This window comes from Ylistrum balloti, unplaced genomic scaffold, assembly GCF_031769215.1.
Source record: "Ylistrum balloti isolate Yb309-2 unplaced genomic scaffold, AGI_CSIRO_Ybal_v1 Utg371024, whole genome shotgun sequence".
Classification (NCBI taxonomy): Eukaryota; Metazoa; Mollusca; class Bivalvia; order Pectinida; family Pectinidae; genus Ylistrum; species Ylistrum balloti.
The window spans coordinates 697398-721534 of record NW_026782569.1 but is presented as its reverse complement, the minus strand read 5'-3'; the positions used below and the strand labels follow the sequence as shown (position 1 = coordinate 721534).

The window sequence follows — 24137 nt, the reverse complement described above, 5'->3', positions numbered from 1 at the left end:
CTTAAGTAATCCGAAAATGAATATCGCAAACCTACTGTCCATTACATTTCCTGAATGACTAGCAAAACAGATTTATGTCGTATCGTAAGATATTTATGTTGCATGCAAAGAATGAATGAGCACAGATGTGGTTCTGTGATAATCAAAGCATTGTCTTGATCACGTAAACAAGGTACATGTACCAGATGTCGGCCAGACCTTTGTCGTAACGAGGACGCCCGTCTCATCCATATCCTACTTAAATATACAGATGTTACATGAAGCCATTGATTCCTCTCATCAGAGGCGCTGGTATCAGTTGTTCTGCTGTCAATCTTTTTACATGCTGATTTATAAACGTGCAGATCTGACGAACTGTTTTCATCTCGAATGAGAAGCAATCGTCTCACTAAATCTTCCACCCAAATTTTGCCCTACGGGTTGGCCACAAGAATTGTACTTGGTATCCACATTTTACCGTCGGAGAAGGCGACTAAAATGGAATCCATTATCTTGTCTCTCCTTTCCTATATCATCCGAATGTTCTTTTTGTCACATTTAACTTTTAGATTTACGAGTTAAGAAAAAAAAATGCGGACTCGTTAAACCGTTAGCGGTACAGAAGCAAGACAGAAAATACCGACATGTCTATATAATATTAATTCTAACTCAACTCAAACGAATTTAATATAAACAAACGAAGGTTTGCAGGGAGATTCTTGAGAAATGTCAAGGAAAGTAAGACCTGTTGTTCCGGAAATGAAAGCTTTTTCTTTTGCACCTGCCGTATAGATCATGTCAGTCTAAATCAGTAATGTCTTGTTTCAAGGCGAACCAACGACTGTTAAACATATCAAACTTTATTTCACACGAGGAAGTAGAATAGGATTTCCCAATAAGCGACCACAAAATTCCTGCATTTTTCATAAGCATGTGTTTTTTTTGTTTTATCCGTTGGCTGTTGACAAACATGTATTACATGAAAATTGTGATAACAGGAAGAACCCATTGGATATCAAGTCCGACATTTAAATTTGACTTTTTGGTATCATGCTACCGTGTCCAAAGTCCTTGATTTAGTGCAAATACATCATTGATAGTCATTGATGGATGCTATCATCTATGTCCGTAGTCTTCAAATAGAATGTATATTTCTCGTCGACAAGCGTTTAACACAGGCCTGTTTGGAACTCTCTCAAACATAACGTTTAGAAGCATAAAACTTATGATATAATGCATTAAGAAGAGATTTAAATGTCTCTACATGTAGATATTTTTTAGATCAACACTCGCTTCATGAATCTAAAAAACGAAACTCTAAAATAGCACCACTTCCGGCCGTTGAGATTATTTATTATATACTATTGGTTCGGAAATTGCCTTTCTCCGTCAATCTGTAGTAATACCGAAAGCGTCGATAATTACCATCCCGATCATCAAATTGTGATGTATGTGCCCTAAATGTCTAAAATATTGCTCTTAGATGTTCATATCTTTCTTTATTAGAAATTCTGATTGCTTTTTGGCGACAAATTTGTATTGATCCAGATTATAATTGATAATAAAACACGTGTATACTGAAGTAACACGTAAAACTGTCCTCTAGTTGAATTAAAACTTATGTTTACTCATATTTGTATATGTTTAGTATAAGAAAGGAACCAACACAAAGAATATCGAGTATCAATCACGGTATAATTTTAGTAATAACAGGAACCAAAATATAAATTACATATTTACTTGAAAAATTATTATTGTGCGACCTAACATTTTTGGGTCTAGTAATGTCTTTGTTATTAGAAGGACGGGAAACATATTCCACGCATATTGTAACACATTGCCAAAATTATTGAAACTCAAACATTAATGTTTAATATAACTGCGCATTTTCAAATTGAAAACCAATATTAAATCAATCTAAAAGATATGAATGACACGTCTACATATATCTATATATACACACACGCATAAATTTTCAGTTTCTACCTTTCTCCATGTATAAAAAGAGGTTCGAAAATTCTTTACAAATGTGCATTACTGTGTTATTAATCGTAGGGTACAGTATTTATGTGCATGCCTGACTACACTTCTGTTAGACCATCTCATCTTGAATTGATAGATATAATTCAACCGTCAAATTCAACATCAAATTCCAAAATAACATGTTCATAGAAACAAAAGTAATATTTAAATGTAACTTGGATGAATGCGGTAATTTGGTGCTATTATACAACGAAGAATATATGTGTTAATATGTTTAAAAGACGAGAGTTTAGAAAGTTATTGATTTTACGTATGTCAGCGAGAATGTGTTGATTAAATTTCAAGACCAAAATGTCACATTTAGAATTGTAATCAAATTGCGTTCCTCCGTCGGGAGAAAATTCCACACGTGCTAGGTTCGCATAGGACAATATTGTTTGATCGAATTGGTAGTAATGACATAGCAGATTGATACTTTTCATGCTAAGGCATAGACGCCTTGTTGCTGTGGTATTGAAAGTATTACAATAATGATATATATCCGGCGTGTTCCACTCGATTCAATCAAATGCAGCTATACTGCCCATACACGGATATTCATGTAAAAATTAATCCTGTCTCCATATATTTTTTTTTTTTGTTCAGCATAAGCTTTGGCAAACAGTAGCAGTACAGAGATGAGGATGATGATTTTTGATCGATTCGCTGTTGTTGTCAACCCGTCCACCTTTGTTCCTAATGACTTTTTATTCTTGAAAACTTATCAAATTAGTGTTTAATGACAAGGAATGTTAACCCTAACCGTGTTAACGTTAATCACTTAAACAAAAGTCTACACTGAGTCGCGCGTATATCAGGGTGATGAATGTGGAGCAGTCAAATGATGCTAGGCGAGGCTGCTTCGATGCTGCCTCTGATTTGTGTAGTTTGTCAAGCTGCCTTTCTAGCCTTCATAAAATATATGGATATGTATTACAGGTTTAGCTCTTGTCAGCAGTTGTTTGGTTATTTCTGTGCTAGTTAGCAGGTGATACTATTCCTTGAAAGCTCAAGACAGGTGCTTGTCCAACCGTTTGTTACCCTCTATAGACACTTTGTTCAACATGTATATATCATCTGTTTGACCAACTGCTAAACACATTTATACACCGTATTCAACGCATATAGCTAATAAATTTATTTGCATTGCCTAATCTACTGATTGTATAAGGTGATATGCAAAAGCCATCAATTTAAACATTGCTTCTGGCTTTTGAATAACCTTTATTTCCGATCGAAAGAGTGCTTTCCTTTTGGCTTCAAAATAAATAGTAAATCTAGAAAGTGAACCGGTTCTTGCACTAAACCAACCAGGTTTTTTTCGAAAATAAAAGAAGGGCACGTGCGTTTGCATGGAAATCCAAATATGTCGAACAAGCCCTCGCTAAGTCATTGCTAAAGAGTTCTGTCTACAGTCTCGTTTTAACAATAACCGTGCTAGCCCCAGGGGATTCGTTAGACGCTAGTATGTGTTAACACGTATAGACGGTGTCAATCATAGAAATTTGAAAGTCGTCTTAGAAATTGATCGGCTCTGTAACTAACGTGTGAGTTTCTATCAACGTGGTGATAATTTAGTCACAGTAAACCAACCTCTCCGGAGTCTTGTCTTCTGGATGAGAACGAATGAGACCAAATTAAATCTTCATGAATGTACATCCCTCTAGACAACAACAACTCGTCACACTCGAACCTATGTCTAAGACAAATACAGCCAGTCGTATCTTTATGCTAGAAACCTACGGATAAGACGAGTGTGGAGGGTGGGGCCACGAATGAATGGAAATAATGGCGGATGCCTGTTTTTTAACATCTGTTTTATTCAGACTTGCTTAGAAATGGATTTGGCATTCTGAACAACAACGACATCTGTAATTATATATAAATATAGCCATTTAAGTTAAATTATCCAGATAGCTTCTTCCTAAAACACAACATATATAGAAAATCAAACCAATGTTTTCTGCAAAGAACAACTTATATAGTAGTTGCCTCAAACAGAACAAACTCAGAAGAGATAATTCATCCTCTGTCATCCTCAACAAAGACAAGATCTTGAGTTACAAACATAACTATCTGCCTACTGGAAAAGAAGGAAAGGCACAAGGCAACGAACGGAAAAGCTGAATCTCTGAACACCACAAGCTCAGCGGGGAGCTAAATAGTGTCTATACTATTAGAGCCAGGGGTGGTTTCAAGGAAACGATATTGTTGTCCCTATACATGCGCGTACGCAGTAAAAATCCTACGGGAAATGGTAATTCTTTATCTATCCTAAAAACCCGGAAAAAATCTAAGAATGAATTACATCAACTTGTACTCTCCTGGAACAAGAAAATGTGCACTGGAATTACAACGGTGGCTGGCGATATTTACCACTTGCGAAGGTAAAGGAGATTTATAGCGACCACTGTCAACTGTAACGGCGTCAGTGATTTATCTCTAGAGAAGGTGAGCTAGAATTCTAGAGACGATTGTCAACTATCGCGACGTCTGATATCAACCACTTTAGAAGGTAGGAGAGAATTATAGCGACGGTTGTCAACTGTAGCTAAGTCTGTGATTTACCTCCAGAGAAGGTAAGGGAGAATTACAGCGACTACTGTCAACTATCGCGGCGGCTGTGATTAAACACAGAAGTTAAGAGAGAATTATAGCGACGGTTGTCAACTATCGCGGCGGCTATGATTATAACACAGGAGAAGTTAAGAGAGAATTATAGCGACGGTTGTCAACTATTACGACATCAGTGATTTAACCATTCAAGAAGATAAGAGAAAATCATTGTATACACAATAGATGATACAAAACAAAGTGTACAAACTGACATTTCTCTGTGGTTAAAAAGGCATAGGTACAATATCATTGTTGTATTAGGTCAACACTTTATATGTTCTAACTAGATGTAATGGAAGTTCATGGAATTCGATATTATACTGTGAAGGCTAACAGAAAATCACCTACACAGATATCTAACACACGTATTTGTTATCAGCTGCAAAAATTGAAAATATGTCATGACATTGCCAGGTGCCCTAATCTCTATTTTTGGAGAACAAGTTTATGGAATTGACATCAATTTAACAGTGTGTATGACTATCCTGGTTTGCCAAGACCAACACTTGGTGGTCTGAGTGTGCTAATAAAGTGGCGATGTTTTAATGCGGCTCTCTGCCATCCATGAGTTTCGACAGTGGAACACGTCACTGGTATAACGACCACTTTAACGGCAAGAGTAAATGTTTATTGACGTCCCTAACAAACACAATTTGTTTAACGATTTGGCGAGCAAACATAATATGAACCACTTGAATACATTACAGCGACAAATATATCTTAAAGCGTTATAGTCGTCGCTTTCCAAAACGCCACAAACTCCATAGATCTTACCTCACATAAGGTCAAAAGACACGTCAATATTGACTTACCGATCAGAAAGTATTTATGATTTTGGCATTTTGCTCTGATAAAAGAGTTTCGTCAGGGTGCTAAGACGGACATTGCCTATAAACAAATATATAAATATACTTAAAATTCATATCCTAGCCACGACAACAACACTGAATGTTCGCTTTTCAAAAGTCAAGAGTGAACTTGGTCTACATAATCGGGCGTATATTACAAGAGGTCACCTAATCCCTGTAATGGACGTTTGGTTAGGTTAGTGTGGGATCATCACGGTATGGCGATACACGTGGACAAGTGGGAAGTAAACATTGACGCGTTCTCGCGGGAAAAAGGTCGGTAATTAGCTGCTCACCTTAGCGTTGTCACCTGTAGACCGTTGACCATTCCCGATAAGACCGTTAACGACCCGTGTACAACTTTAAACACGGGATGGCACTGATAGCGGTGGTCGCCCCATTTCATGTATTTAAAATGGTGTTGTTTGCGAGTTTCTATGCTGAAGAATTAAGCATTTCGAGGAATTAATAAAATCTTGAAAAAAAATGTTAAAGATATAAGATAAATGATGTAAAGATGAGTTCATTTGTTGTGCTTTATAGAGAAAGGTATCAAGGTATTTGCTGATTGTAGGTAGAAAGTAGCATTCATAATTGATAGGTTTTTTTTCGCAATCATGAGCTTGGGTAGTTAATTCATCTAAACGATATTGTCTATTACGTGAGCTATATATGCTAGTTACATGTAAACGAAAAAGTCTGTCGGGAGAGAGTTAACCTAACCAAACGATCAGACTGAAGGTTAATAGAGCGATAGTGATAAATCGTGGCTGCAAAATAGTCTGATACGGCACATGTAAATTGATTAACGGTCGCAAGCATACCATACATGTCGAGAGGCCGTGTCAGATAGCACGAGAATGGTCTATATTACGTCTGGCTAGGGTCAGCAGCTTCTCTAATGCATGTCGTAGACGCTGTTCTGCATTACGCGTAAGGTCATCTGATCTCTCCCTCCAATGTCTAGAGAAACAAAAGCATTGACCAGCGGAACGTTTTATGTGTTCGCAAGAAGTACAATATGTCATTTGCAGGAACAGATCGCCATTGATAATGCTGTACTGGCAATATAATGAGACGTATCTTAACAGTTGACGGTGTCATTAGAGATATATTACATATCCCACTACGCTTTTCAAACTGTGAAGCGGTGAATTTGGCATCATAGCCAAAAAATACAATGTTTAAGAAACACCATCAATTGAGTTTGTCTTCTGAGATAAATATAGCAAGGCTATCAACCCGAACGCAACGCTGAGAGATAACATTGTGTCGTCTCTCGGCGTAAAAAGTCTGTATAATTTCATTTGAGAAGTTTGGTTAAAGGGACTAATTTGAATTATTGATGCAGTAATATCAAATTATAAAGGTTCTAGATTTCATTTAATCGTTCTGAATGATAGAATTGAATATAGGCTTTCCCTTTCGAATAACGATCAAGCAGGCTGTATTAAAAGGGTGCCCTCGACCGTACAGATGTATTGCGTGACATTCAAAACGGGTTAACCATTACTGTCCGTCTAGAACTCTAGTGCTTTACCAGTGGTTCTATCAATATTCATCCTTCCAAGTTTCCATCATGATTTGACTCTAAGTTGTCGGCAGTTGTTGCAATCAATATGCGACCAATATATTTGCTTCCGGAATCGATTTATCGTCAGATTTTATTCTCTTATGTCGCTAAATTAAATACATTATAGGCGGTATATGTACGGATGGGTTGCCCCACGAAAGCATTTTTAAGTGTAACGATATTTGAAAGTATTAAATCTGCTTAATGTTTCGCTAAAGTTCGGAAACAGAGGCATAACCCTTGAAATCAAATTAGAAACATTCCAGAAATTGCCAATATATCTTCTTATATCTCTAAGAGTAAACATCATCGCGTCAACACTTCCTTTCATTAAACACTTTGATATTTGATTCTAAAGCTTTAGAAACCGTTATTTTTGCATGTACTTAAAAGTCTGACCTAAGTGTAAACTAATGAAAATGTTATTGGTGTCTAACTTCGCCTCTCGACCTAGATAAAATTAATGTAACACAATCAATGAGTTGAATCAATCGCGTAGTAGGTTCAGTATAAGAACAATCTTATTCAGTGTTTATTTAAATCTAAGCAACAAAGTGACGATAAATTTAATACTCTTTTAAGTTACATCAACACAAATTAACTAATTGTAACATCAGATTGATGGCATCGAACTTTGATACAATTACTTTCGCAATAAGTATGGAATTGCGATTTATATTTTGTTTAATCTATCGCAGACAGTATGCCATGTTGAGCTAACTAAAAGTTTGTTCACACAGACTTTGCTAAAGTCTGAAATGGAGAAAGAGAGAATATTTGAAGAATCATTTTTTTTTCATAGACTATTATTGGTTCCCTTGTTGTGTACATAGATCTCATTTGAGAACGCGATATTACCTACTCGGTTTGAATCAGGTTTACATGGCGAGTGTCGTCGATGATGCAGAAGAAGCCAGTTTTATTGAATTTGAGTCGGATTATCATTACGTCGACATGTTTTATCTTTTCATATCATTTGTGTCAAGTATGTGACTGAAATTATCCATTATTTTAACTTTTATTTGGAGGACTAATTTTAAGCAATTTTGTCAGTAAGAAAATACTGCAACAACTCCCTTGAAAGGAAGAATATGACAGTAACAGTGCTAAGTCTTACTTGATGGCGACTGACGTGTAAACTGTTAACAAAAGAGTCTTCCAAGCTGTTTAAACGTTTTTTTTCTTTTGCATCACACAACACAAGACTCCACTCCGTGACAAAAAGGTAACACGTAACATTTGTGTTTTAAGTATAGATTTGCCGTATAAGCAACGTATACCAAAGAACCAACCAACCGTATTCATGTTTTGAACATACTGATCATAGCAAGATATTGATAAACGAATCCGATTTCTTCTATCCATGTACATAGTAATAATCATAAGGTGTTCATAAAAAACAACAAGTTATACGGCAGACAGTGTAACAAGACATATTCGCGTATTACCAGAAGCTTAGTAAAGACATACGTACGTATTATTCACGGAGATCATATGATGGACTAAGATGTTCTATATCTATGAAGCTTAATATATATACTTTCTTTCGGTTTAATTCAACCTCAGAAATCTCGGAAATGAGACTAAAATCAAGGGTTATGAAAGTCTATGTTGGTGCTTGCTTGGTACAAAAGTATAATGCACATATTTAACGTTGGTAACTCCACTACACCTACAAACGGAAACTGTTAGCACACGACAGAAATTATGCGGAATAGCCATAGTTCACGAAAAGAATTGAACTAAGTAGCCCCTATCATCGTTACAGTACCCTTGGTAGTCTCGTTACGTTTCCTCACTTAACACGACAGTAATATTGAACGCATGTTACCGGCGAGGCACAGTGCTTAAAGAAATATATTTGTTATAATAGTTTTTCTTATCTCAGGATTTCGTCAGCTGTCTTTATTTTAAAACGCTAACACGTGAATATGTATTACCTTAGTCATATGACAGAGAAAGGATTGCCCGAGGTTTGAATGGTGGTTTACGGTTGGTATGCCTGTTACAGGATCGCCCACACAGTATTTATAATAGTACTAATAAACCCCATTAAAACAACACATCAACTTAACAATTTACGACAAACTTCAATTATATACATATACTTTCTACAAGCTTCCGATCACGAAAGGAGGGACGCAGTCTGGCTGACACGATAACGGTTCTGCATGTTACCCGTGTTCGAGGGTGGTAGTCACGAACAACGAAACAAAATATCATGTTAGGCACAAAATATGTTTATCATTGGTCATTTGGGTACAAATATTTAATAATTCTCCATTTGTAACTGTAAATGCATAACCGCAATGCCATATCGTTACTGATCTTTGTGATATTCCTAAAAAAACTGGAAACAAAACCTATAAATGTCTGTTTCATTTAACCATGATACGTAACAAACAACATAAGTAGAAATCCTAAATTTATATAAAACAAAATCAAAATCCATTGCGTTTATTTGAGTAGCAACTGTTTATCATTTAACATACGCAGCCTTTCTGTTCTGATATCCAATCCTTGTCACTCTATGGTCCAGCAAAGTAATATCTTCGCCGACATTGTGTGGGAGGTCGACCCTCGCGTGACAGTGGCAAGGCTACCAATATGATTACAAACCATCTTGTAATGTTAGCGGGTTTATGTGGCATTCCGCTTCCTAACCTGACACTAGAGAACCTATTACACCATTCATGTATGACTACGACATTACCTTGAATCCGCCGTAACATTTACTGCATGGTATAAAAATGTAAAAAAAAAAAAAAAAAAAACGCTCGACCATCAGCAGCCCTTTCCGTCTGTCTGGTATCTTTGCTTCACCTCAAAATATTAAACAGCTGCCCATACCGTCTGAACTCATGCTGTACTTGAACAAGTACACGTCAAACTTTTCAGCAATCAACCGCACAATCACCGTCCACGAGATTTTTAGTGTTTTGTACAGTAAGTCATATTCTTGTTTAATATCTACCTACCATGTGTGATAATATGAAATCACCATCGCAAAATCTAGATAATATTTCATTTTATTGATAATATCACGATTTAATGGCCTTTGTATACTACCTGGTGTAGTCATGACTACTCCATACACACACAAAAAAACAAACCACTCAGATGATGACGTGTGCATGCATTGACAGAACTAATCTCATCCATTACTTGAGACAATTTTCTTTATTTGTCAAGAATACTTACTTGTGTTCGTGTCTAACGCAATGGCGCAACCTTAATAAGACAATTATCTGGATATCTAAACTATTTAAGTACATACGCTGTAGAGTCATGACCTTAAAGAGTAGAGACATTTTTCCCGAGGCGAATCACCGACAGTGACAGGAAATTAGTGCGCTGATAGAAAGTTTTTTTTTTTTTTATTGTGAGTCGCAGTATCTGATCGCAGGCAGACGTGTCATAAAAGTGATGTAATGATTGGAGAGCTTTAACAGCGATAATACGAACGATTCAAATCTATGCTGTATTATGAAACGTGTGAAAATATTGTTGATTCCATACGGTTTATAAGGCCAGCTAATGGTTCAACTCGTGAATGATTTGAGGAGTCTCGTAGATCACACTGTGGTGTGTGATGAGAGGACATTTCTACCGATTACGACGAAATATTAGTGCCTGTATATTGATTACAAACCACAACAGAAGTGCAGGTCCCTCTCTAACGCAGTTCTGAGCTCGCGTAAAATTGTAGTAAACCAATGATACCCTAAGACAATTTCCATGTAACTCATTTATCAACGTTCTACGAGTCATCACTGTTTTCATGGAGTAAAACTAGAAACACTGAGAAATATTCATAATTATTTCCCTCCATATCTCAAAAGCGCTGATATATTTCTTTATTACCACAACATTATGCGAGAAAAAAAGAAAGAATTAATAGCGATTTTATAATGACACAACGAGAATTGATTTTAATACAAAATTTTCAATATGCCCATGAAACGAAGATGCAGTCCTTTTCCTGTTTAACATGAAACCATGGAAGTGTTCATGTTTTTTCAAAGTAAATGTCAAACACTTATTTGAATTCATAGCTGCAAATTTTAAATAAAAATAAAATTCGATACATTTCACTTGTGGTTAAACACTTTGTTGGGTTTCTACTTGAAATGAGAAAACTTAAACATTTTACAAATCTAAATATATTTTGTCTCATTTTTTTGTCTTAAAGTGTTTTTTGAGTCTGTCTTGAAATTAATTTCTAGCATAAAAATAAAGTAGACACACGAAAGAACGTGATGTCATTTTAGCGTTTGTTTCAAAAAACATCTTCCAACATTACGTGCCAGACAACTACTGTTTACACCTTTGTATCCCTCCGCGATCATCACATTCCACACCTTCCGCCATACTCTTTCGCTTCACTTTTTTTTGTTTTTTTATTTTAGTTACTGTCTCTGCCGACATCATTTCTCGTACACTCAAAGCTGTACATTGTTACCGAAGTGTAAAACCTAAACACGTTGGAATACCGTTCTATAGTTCAAGGATGACAGGCGGCTTATAGTTCCTTAAACGTGTTATTTTATTTTGCTTTCGTTTGAAATAATGCAAAACAAAACTAAAATATGAGTGTTGAAATAAAAAACAGTTTCCTATCCTCCATAATAGTTTTGTCAGTCCACCTCATTATCATTCTAATTTTGGGTGTACAATTACCATGTGACTGTAATATTTCATCTCATTCTCTGTATTTTGTTTTTTATGATCACATCCAATTTTGTGAAGACGTAGTGTCATTACTATTTTCCAATCAAAACATACATTGTCAGAATTACATCGTGTCAGAGGTTTGCTTGGTCTGTAACTGACAGTCGAGCACCTGGTAAGGTATCCACAATCACTTATTCACTTATCAGGCCATCAACCATATACCTGTACGTAATTTGTGATTGGTGGTCGGGTGGTGCAGTGGTAACGCACTCGCTAAGTGAAAAGGTTACACGAGGTTACATAATCCTGCTCGATCACGTGGGTTTTCCTCGAGTACTCCAGTTTCTTCTGATATTGAGACCCTCGCGCGCGGCGCTTACATCCGGGCATATAATTGTGATTATCATAAGTCTGAATCACTTGATTCGCAATTATTATAAAATCTTCAAGTTTAATCAACAATCCAGAGTGATAGAAAATAAAACCAAACAAATATTTTTATGATATGAATTATATAGATGATGTCGTTATAGTTATATTTCAATACCATTTCTCTACATTACATAAATAAGTATATTGTATCAGTACTTACCACTTAGAATCATGAGGATTAGTCCAAGCGCGGTTGACGCCAAAAATGTGCCACTGATAGGCAGAACCACCATGGTCAAAGTATATACTCCGAACGTGTATGTAATTACATTGTAATCACTATCACAATTCCCACAGAGTTGAATATATCCTTAGAAAACAACACACAACAATTTGTAAGACCCTTTTACAGGATCCCGGGCGACAGGAATTACTCAATAGTTACTCCAAAATGGCCTACGGGGGTGGCCCGTCCCTCTTCTGTTAATGCAAGTTCCTTCATCTCCTCAATGACGTCAGAGTACCATTATCAAGATCACTGAAACATACAAACATTACCATTTAAACACATCACAATAATAATCTGAAGGAATTTTGGGAAATGTACAACACGGCAAACAATGGACACTATGGAAAAAAGGCTGCACGATCATCTAAAATCGATTGCCGAAGGTCTTACTTTGAAACAAGCTTGTTCTTCCCTGCGATGCTTTACGCGTACATATGTATACTGAAAATGTATTTACTGTGACGTCTTAATCTCTTTGTTATCTCTTTCCCTTTCTCATAAAAAACATCTGTGACACCATTAATTTTACAATGTTCGCTGGGTTCATCCAGGTGTCCACTCTACCTATCTTGAATCGATTGTCGTAGTGTACAATGCAAACATTTCACGGAGTTTGATACTATTAACATTTCCAGCTGACTCAATGATGGAGATGCTCTGTACCAAATTGGGTCTCTTACGTCACTGACGCTGTCCGGAGATCTATTCGGTGTGGAGTTCTATTTCTTGTGTTGTCAATATAGTAAAATAATTGACAGGAATTCAAGTAAAATTTACAGACAACTCGTAATTATTTTCTTGGTATTAAGTCAATGCTTCCAGAACACAAACCTATCGTCTGTTAGAATCGATATGTGTTTATTATTGTACTTTAACGCCCAGCTTTGTTGTTGAAAATGCATCACCTTAAGTAAACTTTGGAGAATACCCTTACGTCACTGGATCTTTAGTGGATAATATTGGATAGTGATACTCCGCAGATACACATAGATAACAAAACCGGCTCGAATTTGTATCAATGGCAATCGGTATTTTTACCTACGACAAGGCTCTTGATATGTGGCCTTTAACGTTGTTTCTTTTTCTTTTTTAAGACTATACAGATCCCAGACGTGTCCATGTGTGCTGATAACTATTGTTCAGGATCATTTGTTCGTTTAAAGTTTCAAGGTCTGTCAGATCCCCCAACAAAAGTGGTAAATACCCTTTTCTTATTTTCCACTGCTTTGCACAAATTGCACCAGAATCAGTTTACTTGAGATTAAATCTGCCCCAGGGAGGACGAAGGTGGTGTAATGTGATTCAATTTAAACATGTAGTAGTTTAAAAGTCACCACCAGCTTAAATGAGCTTACAAAGAATGTATGTTGGTATTGATGTGCGCTGAATTGTGAAGGTCTCTTCCTGTACTAAGGCGGGTGGGCAAAGCTCAAACGAGCCTAAGTTAATGATCTCTGGTAATTGATATACTGATCCCAACACTGACATCTAATATGCCGTGTCGTTTAGAAGATGGGTTGTTTTCCTCTGTAAAACTTTTGACCCGCATTAGCAAGTCGCTCCTTCCCAGTTATGATCAAAGCTTGTACCCCTCCTCTCACAAACTGTTCCGTAGTCGTTCCGACAGGCGCGAGAGTTACGCCTGTAGAACAGCGAGAGCCGTCAACGTATTTCACTCTTCAAAGTAAGACTGTGGTTTCCTCATTACCATTTGCTTATTATTGCCTACTATTTTCGCAGTATAAAGAGCATACTGTATTTTTATTAACCGTCCGCTTGGCGGTATTCTTATTGTGGTGCCCAATACACTCTTCTAAGGAATATTTACTCCGAGAAAACAAAAACACATTTTGAAAAAGAAATACAGGTACCTCACCCACCAAAGGAATTTTTTCTGTAAATTCACCACTCATCGATATATGAGTTGTATGCTAGTGTGCTTATAACCACAAAAATGTATGCAATTTAATAGGTAAATGTAACAGTAAATCTAAATTAATTTACTTTTTTATGTATGTATACGAGATCGACTGCCAGAATATTCTTGCAACGTAGTTTACTGTCCAAACATTTATTTTCGGTACTCTGTTATAATAACCATTCAATAACATGTGAACCACAAACGCTAAAAGTCATGTTTGATAGCACCGCAAATGTTGATATAAGATCACATCCGAAATAATGATAAAAAAAATACTTTGTATCGTCATACTGACCATATCGAAGTAACGGTCATTTTAGATATTAAACAATGTACATTTTCAAGAAATTTTTTACTAGATTCTAAAGTTAAATTGATGTTATAACCTTGTCCGAATCAACGTTTCATCGAGATTCAGAGTTCATATTAATTTGTCTTGCGAATAATTTAATATAACAACATGTTTCACTTAATAAAATTCCATTCTCACGGTAGAGGAAGACAAAGAACATAACAAGTGTACTGGGTTGATGCGGTGTATTATCTCAGATCCGACTGACTGGATTTATCCAACGAAACAAGAACAAGCACACCTTTCAACTTACATTAAACACTGTATAATAGAAGATCAATTACGTTGATGATTCAAGCAAATAAAGTACACAAACAACAGCCTATCTCTTCTAACCTCTGTCTATACGTAGGAGATGAATGTAGCTGCACAATTATATTTTGTTATGCGTGCCCTTTGAAGGGGATAAAAAGTAATGCGCTAACATATGGTTTCAGTTAATTGCATATCGTAACAACCTTACACTTATGCAAATAAATACCTCTGCTACCGGAAGTCTTATTAGATTTTTTTTATTATTTTTATTTTATTACAAAATAGTGATGACTTAGAAGCTTAATAAGTAACATGCATAGAACGTCAATGAGTATTTCTAGCCTGGCTAGGATTTTTTTAAATACCATCATACCATCATAACTGACTAGATTTAATCTTAATTACAAGACGCAATTCTATTCCTACAGATAATTTTAATTACGCTTTCATCTTATAAAATTTAAGTAACAGCTACAAAATTAAATTTACTTTAAGAAATCAATTTTGAAGCGAATTTGCCTTGCTTCTATTTCTTTTGTCTGTTGTTTGCTTCGATGCTTATTTCAAATATTAGTCTTTTTAAGTACAGTACTTTATTAGTTTGCGGAACATCAATAGAGTTAAATCTTGAATCCGGGAGGCGCCATCTTCTTGTACAGTACTCAATGTATGGAACGTTGTCAAGAATATAGCCTGATCTCTTAGTCAGATTCCAACATAAATTCCTATTTCCTCGGACGTTTGAGGCGAGAACGAAATAAACCAAATAACTGTCAGAGATTCACTATAACTTCTAACCAGCAGAAAAGTCATTAAGAACAGAACATAAACATACATTATTAACAAGACAAGTTAATCAGAAAAGCAATGATTTGTTTTAAAAATAATCATGTCCAACATGTTATTTATAACGCACATTAAAACACGTGATTGTGGCTTTCAATAAATATGTATTTTTCCGACCATAAAAATCATATCTATCAACAAGTTAACATTATATATATATATTGGATCTTTTAATGTCATAGATATCTATAAATATTTTCGACGGAAACACATTAGATTTGTGAAATATCGACTTAAATGGTTTGTTAAAAATGTCGAACTTGTGTATAAATCAAATGTATTTCAGAGTATCATAAATATGTACTTTAATTTTGAGATAAAAACTCACGTTTATCAGCAGGAGTAACGTCATTAAACCAATTTAACACGGAGCCTACCTGTCAGGAGGGATACTAACCGGTCAATGTTAATACTCGGATGGACGGGCCTTCATTCACACCTGTCTTAGACAAGCGCGATTTGTCATACCGGCGTTTAACTTGATAATGAGGTCATTTTAAAGTGTGGGTGTTAGGAAAGGAGGATTTACATACATATACAGGTACGCCAGAACTAATGTGATGGTATGAACTGCGTTTACAACCCGTTATGTTGAATATCTGGGTATTCATGTGTAAATAAGAAATCAATGCAATGTTTAGCAAGTTAAACTTTATGAATGCTATAAACAGACCCACTCCCCGCCTGTGAAAAATAGATTGTTTTGATAGTGACAACACTTATTGAACGTGTAAAAAAAAGGTAAAAATGAAATATTACTTAAGAATTCACTACTTGTGCTAGAAGGAGCGGTCGATCACAGAACCTCTTTTGATCCGAAAAACATTTGATTTAAATTCATGTGGAAATGGATTTTCGGTGTTCTGTCGGGAACAAGACTGTAGGATTCAATGCTAATTGAGAAAGGCTTTGTTTGAGATGACAGGTGTTCCCAACATTGGAGTAAACTGACGACTGAAAAATTCCTTTTTTCGAACATGACCTATTTTCGCATGATACATAATTGCTCCAGAGATTCTGTAATGTCCCATCGCACCACTCTTTCCAATGTGCCTTCAATTCTACTTGCTTTTCCGGGGTTATAGCATTTATATTTTTTATTCAAGTCCGATACAAATCAGATTTCATATTTTTTGTGTTTGCTAAAGATTAGAATTTTGTCAATATTCAGCCCCGACATCAAAATAAATTACTCGAAAACTGTTTTAATGAATTATTTGCATAACCTTATGTGTGCAATCTTGATTGTCATCTTACCAATGATAAATGATACATCCTTTCCCATAAAGAGCGTGCAGAGAGAGGACCATGCATCATAAAGCGATCTATAGGGATACGTTGTGTAACCAACATATTTGTATCCATATATGCAGGTAAAATTTCTATGTGATTCATATTGTTTCTGTCTTACAGCGTTTTGACAGCGATTAGAATAACTGTCCTCTCCGCGGAATTTAGATATCGTGTACGTAAACGAACGTCACAACTTCAAAGCTAGTACAAGAGCCCCATGATGCAAGAGATTAACGATTAAATCTTAAGGCAATGTAAACCTTGTTTGCCTTGAATGTCATTGCTTTTGTCGGAGACGTGTAAAGTCCGGGTTCTATGTTATCAGTTTGTTTATCATATTTATTACATATCTGATATCAGGTTTTTATAAAGTCATCACTTTAAACGTCCTTTTTAGGCTGACTGAGCTCCTTGTTTGTCCTCTCAGGTTATCGGTTGTAGACCCTGAAGGCTATAGTAAAGCTCCAAAGATATTGCGAACTGTTGGAACAAGTCTTCGCCGTTATGTTTTCAATCATGCAATGTTCGAAAGAGTTCATCTGCATTTATAAAAATGTTTAAAGCCGAACGTATTTGCAATTCCGCCAGGGAGTGACTTGAAATAGGATGCGGTGACCTGTTTGTAATTATGTATACATTTAAAAGGCCTTCTGACAGTACCAATTGATTTGGAAAGCTTATGAATTATGCCTTGCGGCGTATGACCAATACAACTAAATCGTTAGATTTAGTACTTAAACTAGAGCCTCGACCATAACGATTATCTTCGTCCATTACGATCCTCGAAACATTTACTCACCTCAAAATCAGCATTTGGTGGTGACATTAAGACAGAGGTAAACCCGTACTAAATGTTCGGCATTGGGGTTGAAGTGATTTAAACTGGGATAAGGTCGACAATCGTATCATTTAATACACTACTCCGTAATTAGCTACCTATATGTTTGTGTGACAAATACTTGACCGACAAGATGACGACAGGTAATTTAATACAATACAGTGTCGGTATGTGATATGCTTGTTCCCTAAGTAATCCCTGTATTAAAACTCCGCGCCTAGACCAAACACTCGTATTATGATGTTTACTCTTTAATTCCATCCGTTTGTTTTTGTGGTTATCATTATCATTTCGTTTCGGTTTTTTTAAATGTTCCTAATCCAGAAAAAAAGACAATTTGTTGTCTTTATACATAGTAAACTGTTCCAATGTTATTTTTTAGCATTAATGATAGTTCAAAAACTACTTTAACTGCATGTGCCGATGTTTATTATTTTAGCATTTCTACTACGACCTTTGGTTTGTCTCATTAAATATCGTCCCTTCCTATCCCCGACACAGTGACATTTAACCGTGGTTCAGATTCCTACTTACAACAATTACACTGAAAAGCTCGTTTCTCACAAAGCCATGGACACGTCGGCTTGCGTTTCGATTTCTCCAATACGCCGACATACATGCCAAAATGAAAAAGAAAAATTGAACACCCATGTAAATAAAATTGTAAGAGGATCCAGTGAACTGTTTATCAAATAACACCAACACTAAAATATCCTATCTTCAGACTAGATTGTGAAGTACTGTACCCACAGTTATCATGTTTACAACAGACAGATGGAAATACAAACGATCTTTGGAAAATCTTCGAGACATGTTTATTTTCATCTAAAGAATAACACAGTGTGTAAGACAAACGTTCCTGCTTTATTGGAAAAATTTAAGTTTCTATCAATCTTTATAAACATTACGAAAACCATTAGCTGTCATTGTACAAACCACTCGCTCAAAATCATTCTGTTGAGAAATAAAAGTACTGTAGCACTCTGTTTTGATTTAACCATTTAGATTCAAATGTCTATCATTTTAAAAATGGGATGAAATCCTGCAAACAAAACCTAAATAAATTGACATAACATTCTTGTGTGATGTATTTCAGAAATGTTTGGTGTCTACGGGTACTAACACCACTCCTGTTCAACTCCAAACACCTGTACCACTTACCTTGTCGTGATTTTAAGTATATCCACATCTACACATATGTTATTCCACATGTATCACTTCCCGCTCTCTTTTATAAACAAATACATCCAACTCTTATCACAATACTTCTCCACTTAATACGAGCTTGCTTGTATCCATAACAGACTGTACTGCTTTTAAAAACACGCCCGCTTCAGGGCTCCATAAGAGAAAAACTCGTAGTTGAGAGCTACCCCGAGAGATCGGAAGTTGCATCGACCCGGCTAAATGATCTCAAATTACACACAGAAATAACTTGTGAACAAATTAGCTCTTACTAAGTTTTAACACTATGTGATTTTATCCATTTCGCCTAGCGCTAGGTGCTGCGGCAGAAGCAGAGAAAGAAACGGTCATGTGGGTTTGTGAGCGTTATCCATGCTCGGCCCGACACTGCCTCACAACTTGGAAAGCAACGTAACAGAGTACAGGATTATAAAGGACCGGCAATGCTATGAATAACGATATGTAGAACGACTCTACCGGAGCGCAAAGCGCACTAGAAATGGCAGTACTGTTTGCCTGCCCGACTGACTCGCCACATCCAATATCTAATTGGATCGAGTTAGTTGATATTTATCTGTATAAAGTGTACGTCTGCGGGGTGACAGTGTGGAATGGGTTTAACACGTGTAACGGCAGTAGTATTGAACTACATCTGTCTGATCACTAGTCCCATTGATAATTTCACCTGCACTTAGCTGAAATATGAATGTAACGGTCAAATATGTAGCATTGCCCTGAACTTAACGTCTGTACTATTCATGGCTGGCACAGTCCATTTATTATTAGAATAACTAAAAACGATAAACTCCTTGTTCAACAAGCTTCCATCAATACATCAATGTATTCCTCCCACAAACATAAAATTCCCTTGTCTTTATCTTTTAATGGCTAGAAAGAAAGCGAAGATAATTGATTTATGGGATTCACCGCAAGTTCTACAGGTAAGCGGATCCTGGCTTGATTCAGAAAGGAGCTTTTATGGATTTTTTTTATGTGAACTTGAATTAAAATTAAAAGCATTTGCAATATGATATAGCTCAATATGAGATAATGAGTCATGATCATCATCGACGATGGCAAGTCGGGCTTTAGCAATCAATTAATACTACAGCCGTATGGTTTTTTTGCATTAGACACATTAAGCGGGTTGTCTGCCCTTTCATGCCCAAGGCTCAGACATTAACTCCAGTTTCCCATACACTGAAGATTGAGCTGTACGGGGTTAGTCATTATCATCAGCGCAGACATTGCGACCCATTATTGATGTCTGGTATGAATAAAAATTATCACAATATGACGGTTGTTTTATTATGATTAAATATGAAATCATATTTGGAAGACATCAAAACAGCTGTTCACACACTGGTCAGTGCACAGAGGCATGTTAACAATGTAATTCGATCAACATATTGTTTACTTTTTATAGCTCAAGTAATTATATCAATTCATTAAATAAAACAAAACGACGTGAAAATGTATTGATTAAAAACCCGAACCAAACACATAATTATTTTTATACCTTAAAAAAATAGCTTCATGCGAAAATATAAGTCGGCATTAACTTAAAAAAAGTATTTGATTAATTTCTTACATACTACAGGGAAGGGATTGTTCTTGGCATGATATTCAAATACGTCAATGCAACATGTGTGAAAGTCAATGAATGCATGTTGTTCCGCTGATTCGGATGCAATTAGAGTTTTACTATTTTTAACCTAAATTGTATCAATCTGTTAAATTATACATATGTAGAGCTGTCGTCGACTTCTTGAAGCTAAGTGTCTCTATGAAACACATTGTGCCCTTATGATGTAAACTGCACTTGTCTAAATAAAAATGGCGGAACTGCTGAAGATACTTTTCACACTTTAGAGGTAACGCCCGAAAGTCGTCGAAGATTAGAGAACGTGCATTACAAAATGTGCATACATGTAACAAACTTTTGATGGTGGGTGCAATATGAAACAACACACCGTAGATACAAAGGGGAGATAATTAGAGCTCAAACTAGTCATTGAACTACCGTAACATGCATCGAAAGACCATACCACAGCTCTAGTGGTCATGAATTCTATCAACCCCCAATAAAATAGGTCCAGGTTTCTCTGATTGAAAGGAAATGCATACGATTATGCGGATCAAAGCTAGAATTAGAATTCGTTCAAAATATCAGATATTTGTAATTTTGCCTCCTCACACGATTTGAAATATTCGCTAGTTTGTTAATTTAATCGCAATATGCACCAAGTGGTAAATTTGTTTTACCAAAATAAATTACTTCTAGCCTTATTCCCTATTTATGTTATACCTATAGAAGTGCTGTAGAACATGTTAAAGATTTCTGTGATCTGAGATACACACAGCGAAGCTTCTATTAGTTAAAAGGAAAGCGCCTATTTCGGATTGAAGCGATTAGATGCGCGCCTTTGTCAATAACGATGATGTCCTGCACTGATATTTTACTACTTAATGGAAAAATAAACAAAGAAGCTTTTCTTTTAACGAGATTCTAAATCCACAATATAAACATTTATTACATTTTGCCCGGGAAAGATGATAAAATTGGATAAAAAACTTTTCATAGAAGAAAATTTAAGTTATCAGAAGAGATGATATAACTTGTCAAGAGATTATATAACTTTTTATACTTTTGACCATCCAGAGAGGTGCTTTCTATGCACTGCATTGAAATTCTTCGATTTTCCTATTAAGATGCTGACGAAGTGTTGGTTGAGATGCTTGTTTTCCATATCTAATTTGGAAAATATTAACAGTTTTGCAAGATATTTTTACTAGATAACATCCTAATATGGTTGAATATTACGTAAAACTGCAACTTCAGACAGTCGTCTTGTTGTCAAGGCAATGTCAGACTATCTCATGGCAACGAGCACTATAACATTTCCCGAACTTTTTTTAACACCCCTCTGTCTTATGTTTTGATCGGCTTTTTTTATTAGCTCAATTGCTTTATTTTGTTTTGTGGAATTTTTTTTCCTTACAAATGCAATAAAGTGGAAATAAAATGGTTCAGCGTTTAACTTCAGAGAGAGTATACGAGAACAACAAAATATACCTTTATTCATCGCTCGTACTTCACACTAGTAAAACATAGATATTCTGTCGTACTCGTAAAATATATTAAACGGAAACTTATGAAATATCATCTATATATGTTGTCCAGATATTAAATATAAATACACATGTATAGCAATGCTGCCTTTGTTAGGATTGATTTGGGTTCTATTACAACTACTATTCACAAAATATTCGCGGCTTGTGTTCAGGTAGGTAGGATATCTGAAATGTTACGTATGGCACGAACAGAAAACAATCTTCAAACGCTAAGATATAGACACTGGCACAAGAACTTGCATTTTAGTAGCAGTCGGGAGCATTGTCAGTGGGTAAGTTTGGTGGAAAGGCTTAGCTACGTAACATGTTTAGCATGTTTGTGTATTCAGGCGTCGGTATATGCTTTATGTGATAATGGCTAAAGCTTGTGAGACATGTCAACGCGTTCCTGTACGTACAGTCAAGGGGAAGTTGTCCTTTCATCACCCTCATCAATTCTGCATTTTCCGTCTCTGATATAACAGAAAACGTTGGTCTTCAATAGAAGTACCAAGCAATTTTTACGGATGGTTGGTTTTAACAGATGACAAATAGGAATGCTGTGTTTTATTTAAATCTCATGATACATTCGGTCCAAACAACACGGTTTAGTTTCCAGTACTATTCTACAACAGTGTCGGTCGTTATAACAACATACTAAAATATATAGGGTATAATTGTATATGTACACGTGCAGGTATATTCCCATTTCGAAGTTTTTGATTCGTTAACCTTTCGACTGCTTTCTGCTGTAACAGTATTGGTCATGACAGGCCTCCCAATGACGTAGAATACCAGACAGTTCACTCTAACCACAGACTTCTTTTCTTCAAATTGAATTACACTGTACCATTAAAATAGACTGAAATAAGTCAATTTGTACAGGAATGTGACGTCATACATACCAACCATCAATTTTCATTATTTTGTATGAGGACGGCTGCATTAGGAGAATTTATTTTCACAGATTCGGTAGTGTTGTACAAAAAAGCCTTACTGGGAAAACAGAACGAAGACTTAGATGAGAACCACAGAAATAATGGCGACTGCAAATATTTTGTCAATTTTTCCTGCCGAACTTTAAATGCTAGCTAATGAGCCACATCTTCTTGTGACACGATGAGTGAGAAACGATTGATAGACCTGTAAAGTGATATGTATCACACCAATTTGACATTCAATTAGCTACATAAAGTTTGTACCTACAGTTGATATACAACTTGTTTGGATGTTGAAGTGATTACATGAACTAAATTTAGCGTCAGAGCAATAAACAGTGTCAAAACAGGTAGCGAGAAAAAGAGGTGTTGAGATTTTTTTATCAACTATTTGATTGTGATATATACACATGGATGTGATTTCACAAAAAAAAACAAGATGCATAAACAACATATTAAAAGTGATATATTCTAAATTGCCCATTAAGACAGCGAATGGTTTCAGGTTCAAGAAACGATGGACAGAAAACATTCAACATAAATGTAACATTCAGATAATATAAAACAAGTGTACTATTTAGAATAAAGAAAGTGGAAACAGTGGTGTCGTGTATAACGACCCGTGGTATGTCTAGGTTACCGGGTGATACAGCAGGTATGTATGTAGATATATATGTTCATACATGTATCTATTACAAACAGGTAAAGCATGACAACCGGTTGAATCGAGGCATTACCTGTAACAACAGACAACTTTTAACAAAAATACACTGTTTATACTGTAGCACGCGCAAGAATCCTTATCAAATATCCGCATGATACGCATGTAGTTCATGTTCTGGTTCAGGTAATTTGATATGAACAAGGATACAACCGATTACATGTTCACGTGTTAGAATAGATATCATCAGCACAAGATTTTAATTTATGGATTTTTGGATTCAAAATGGTTGGAGTTGTAGAATTAGATCAGAACAAAGTTGATTTGCAGAATCAGTTTAAAATCTCGACAGAGTCACATA

General features: G+C 35.8%; 1 protein-coding gene across 1 annotated transcript in view; it reads right to left on the bottom strand.

Annotated features, from left to right (window-relative positions):
- Positions 1-19129, bottom strand: part of LOC132560163 (protein amalgam-like) — a 74772-nt gene extending 55643 nt beyond the window's left edge. Inside the window, exons 1-2 of the mRNA XM_060224815.1 lie at positions 19040-19129; positions 12305-12622 (exon numbers count right to left, since the gene is read on the bottom strand). Of these exons, the coding sequence (XP_060080798.1) occupies positions 12305-12377 (73 nt within the window). The 5' untranslated portion in view covers positions 12378-12622; positions 19040-19129. The remainder of the gene's footprint in view (positions 1-12304; positions 12623-19039) is intronic.
- Positions 19130-24137: the final 5008 nt, after the last annotated feature.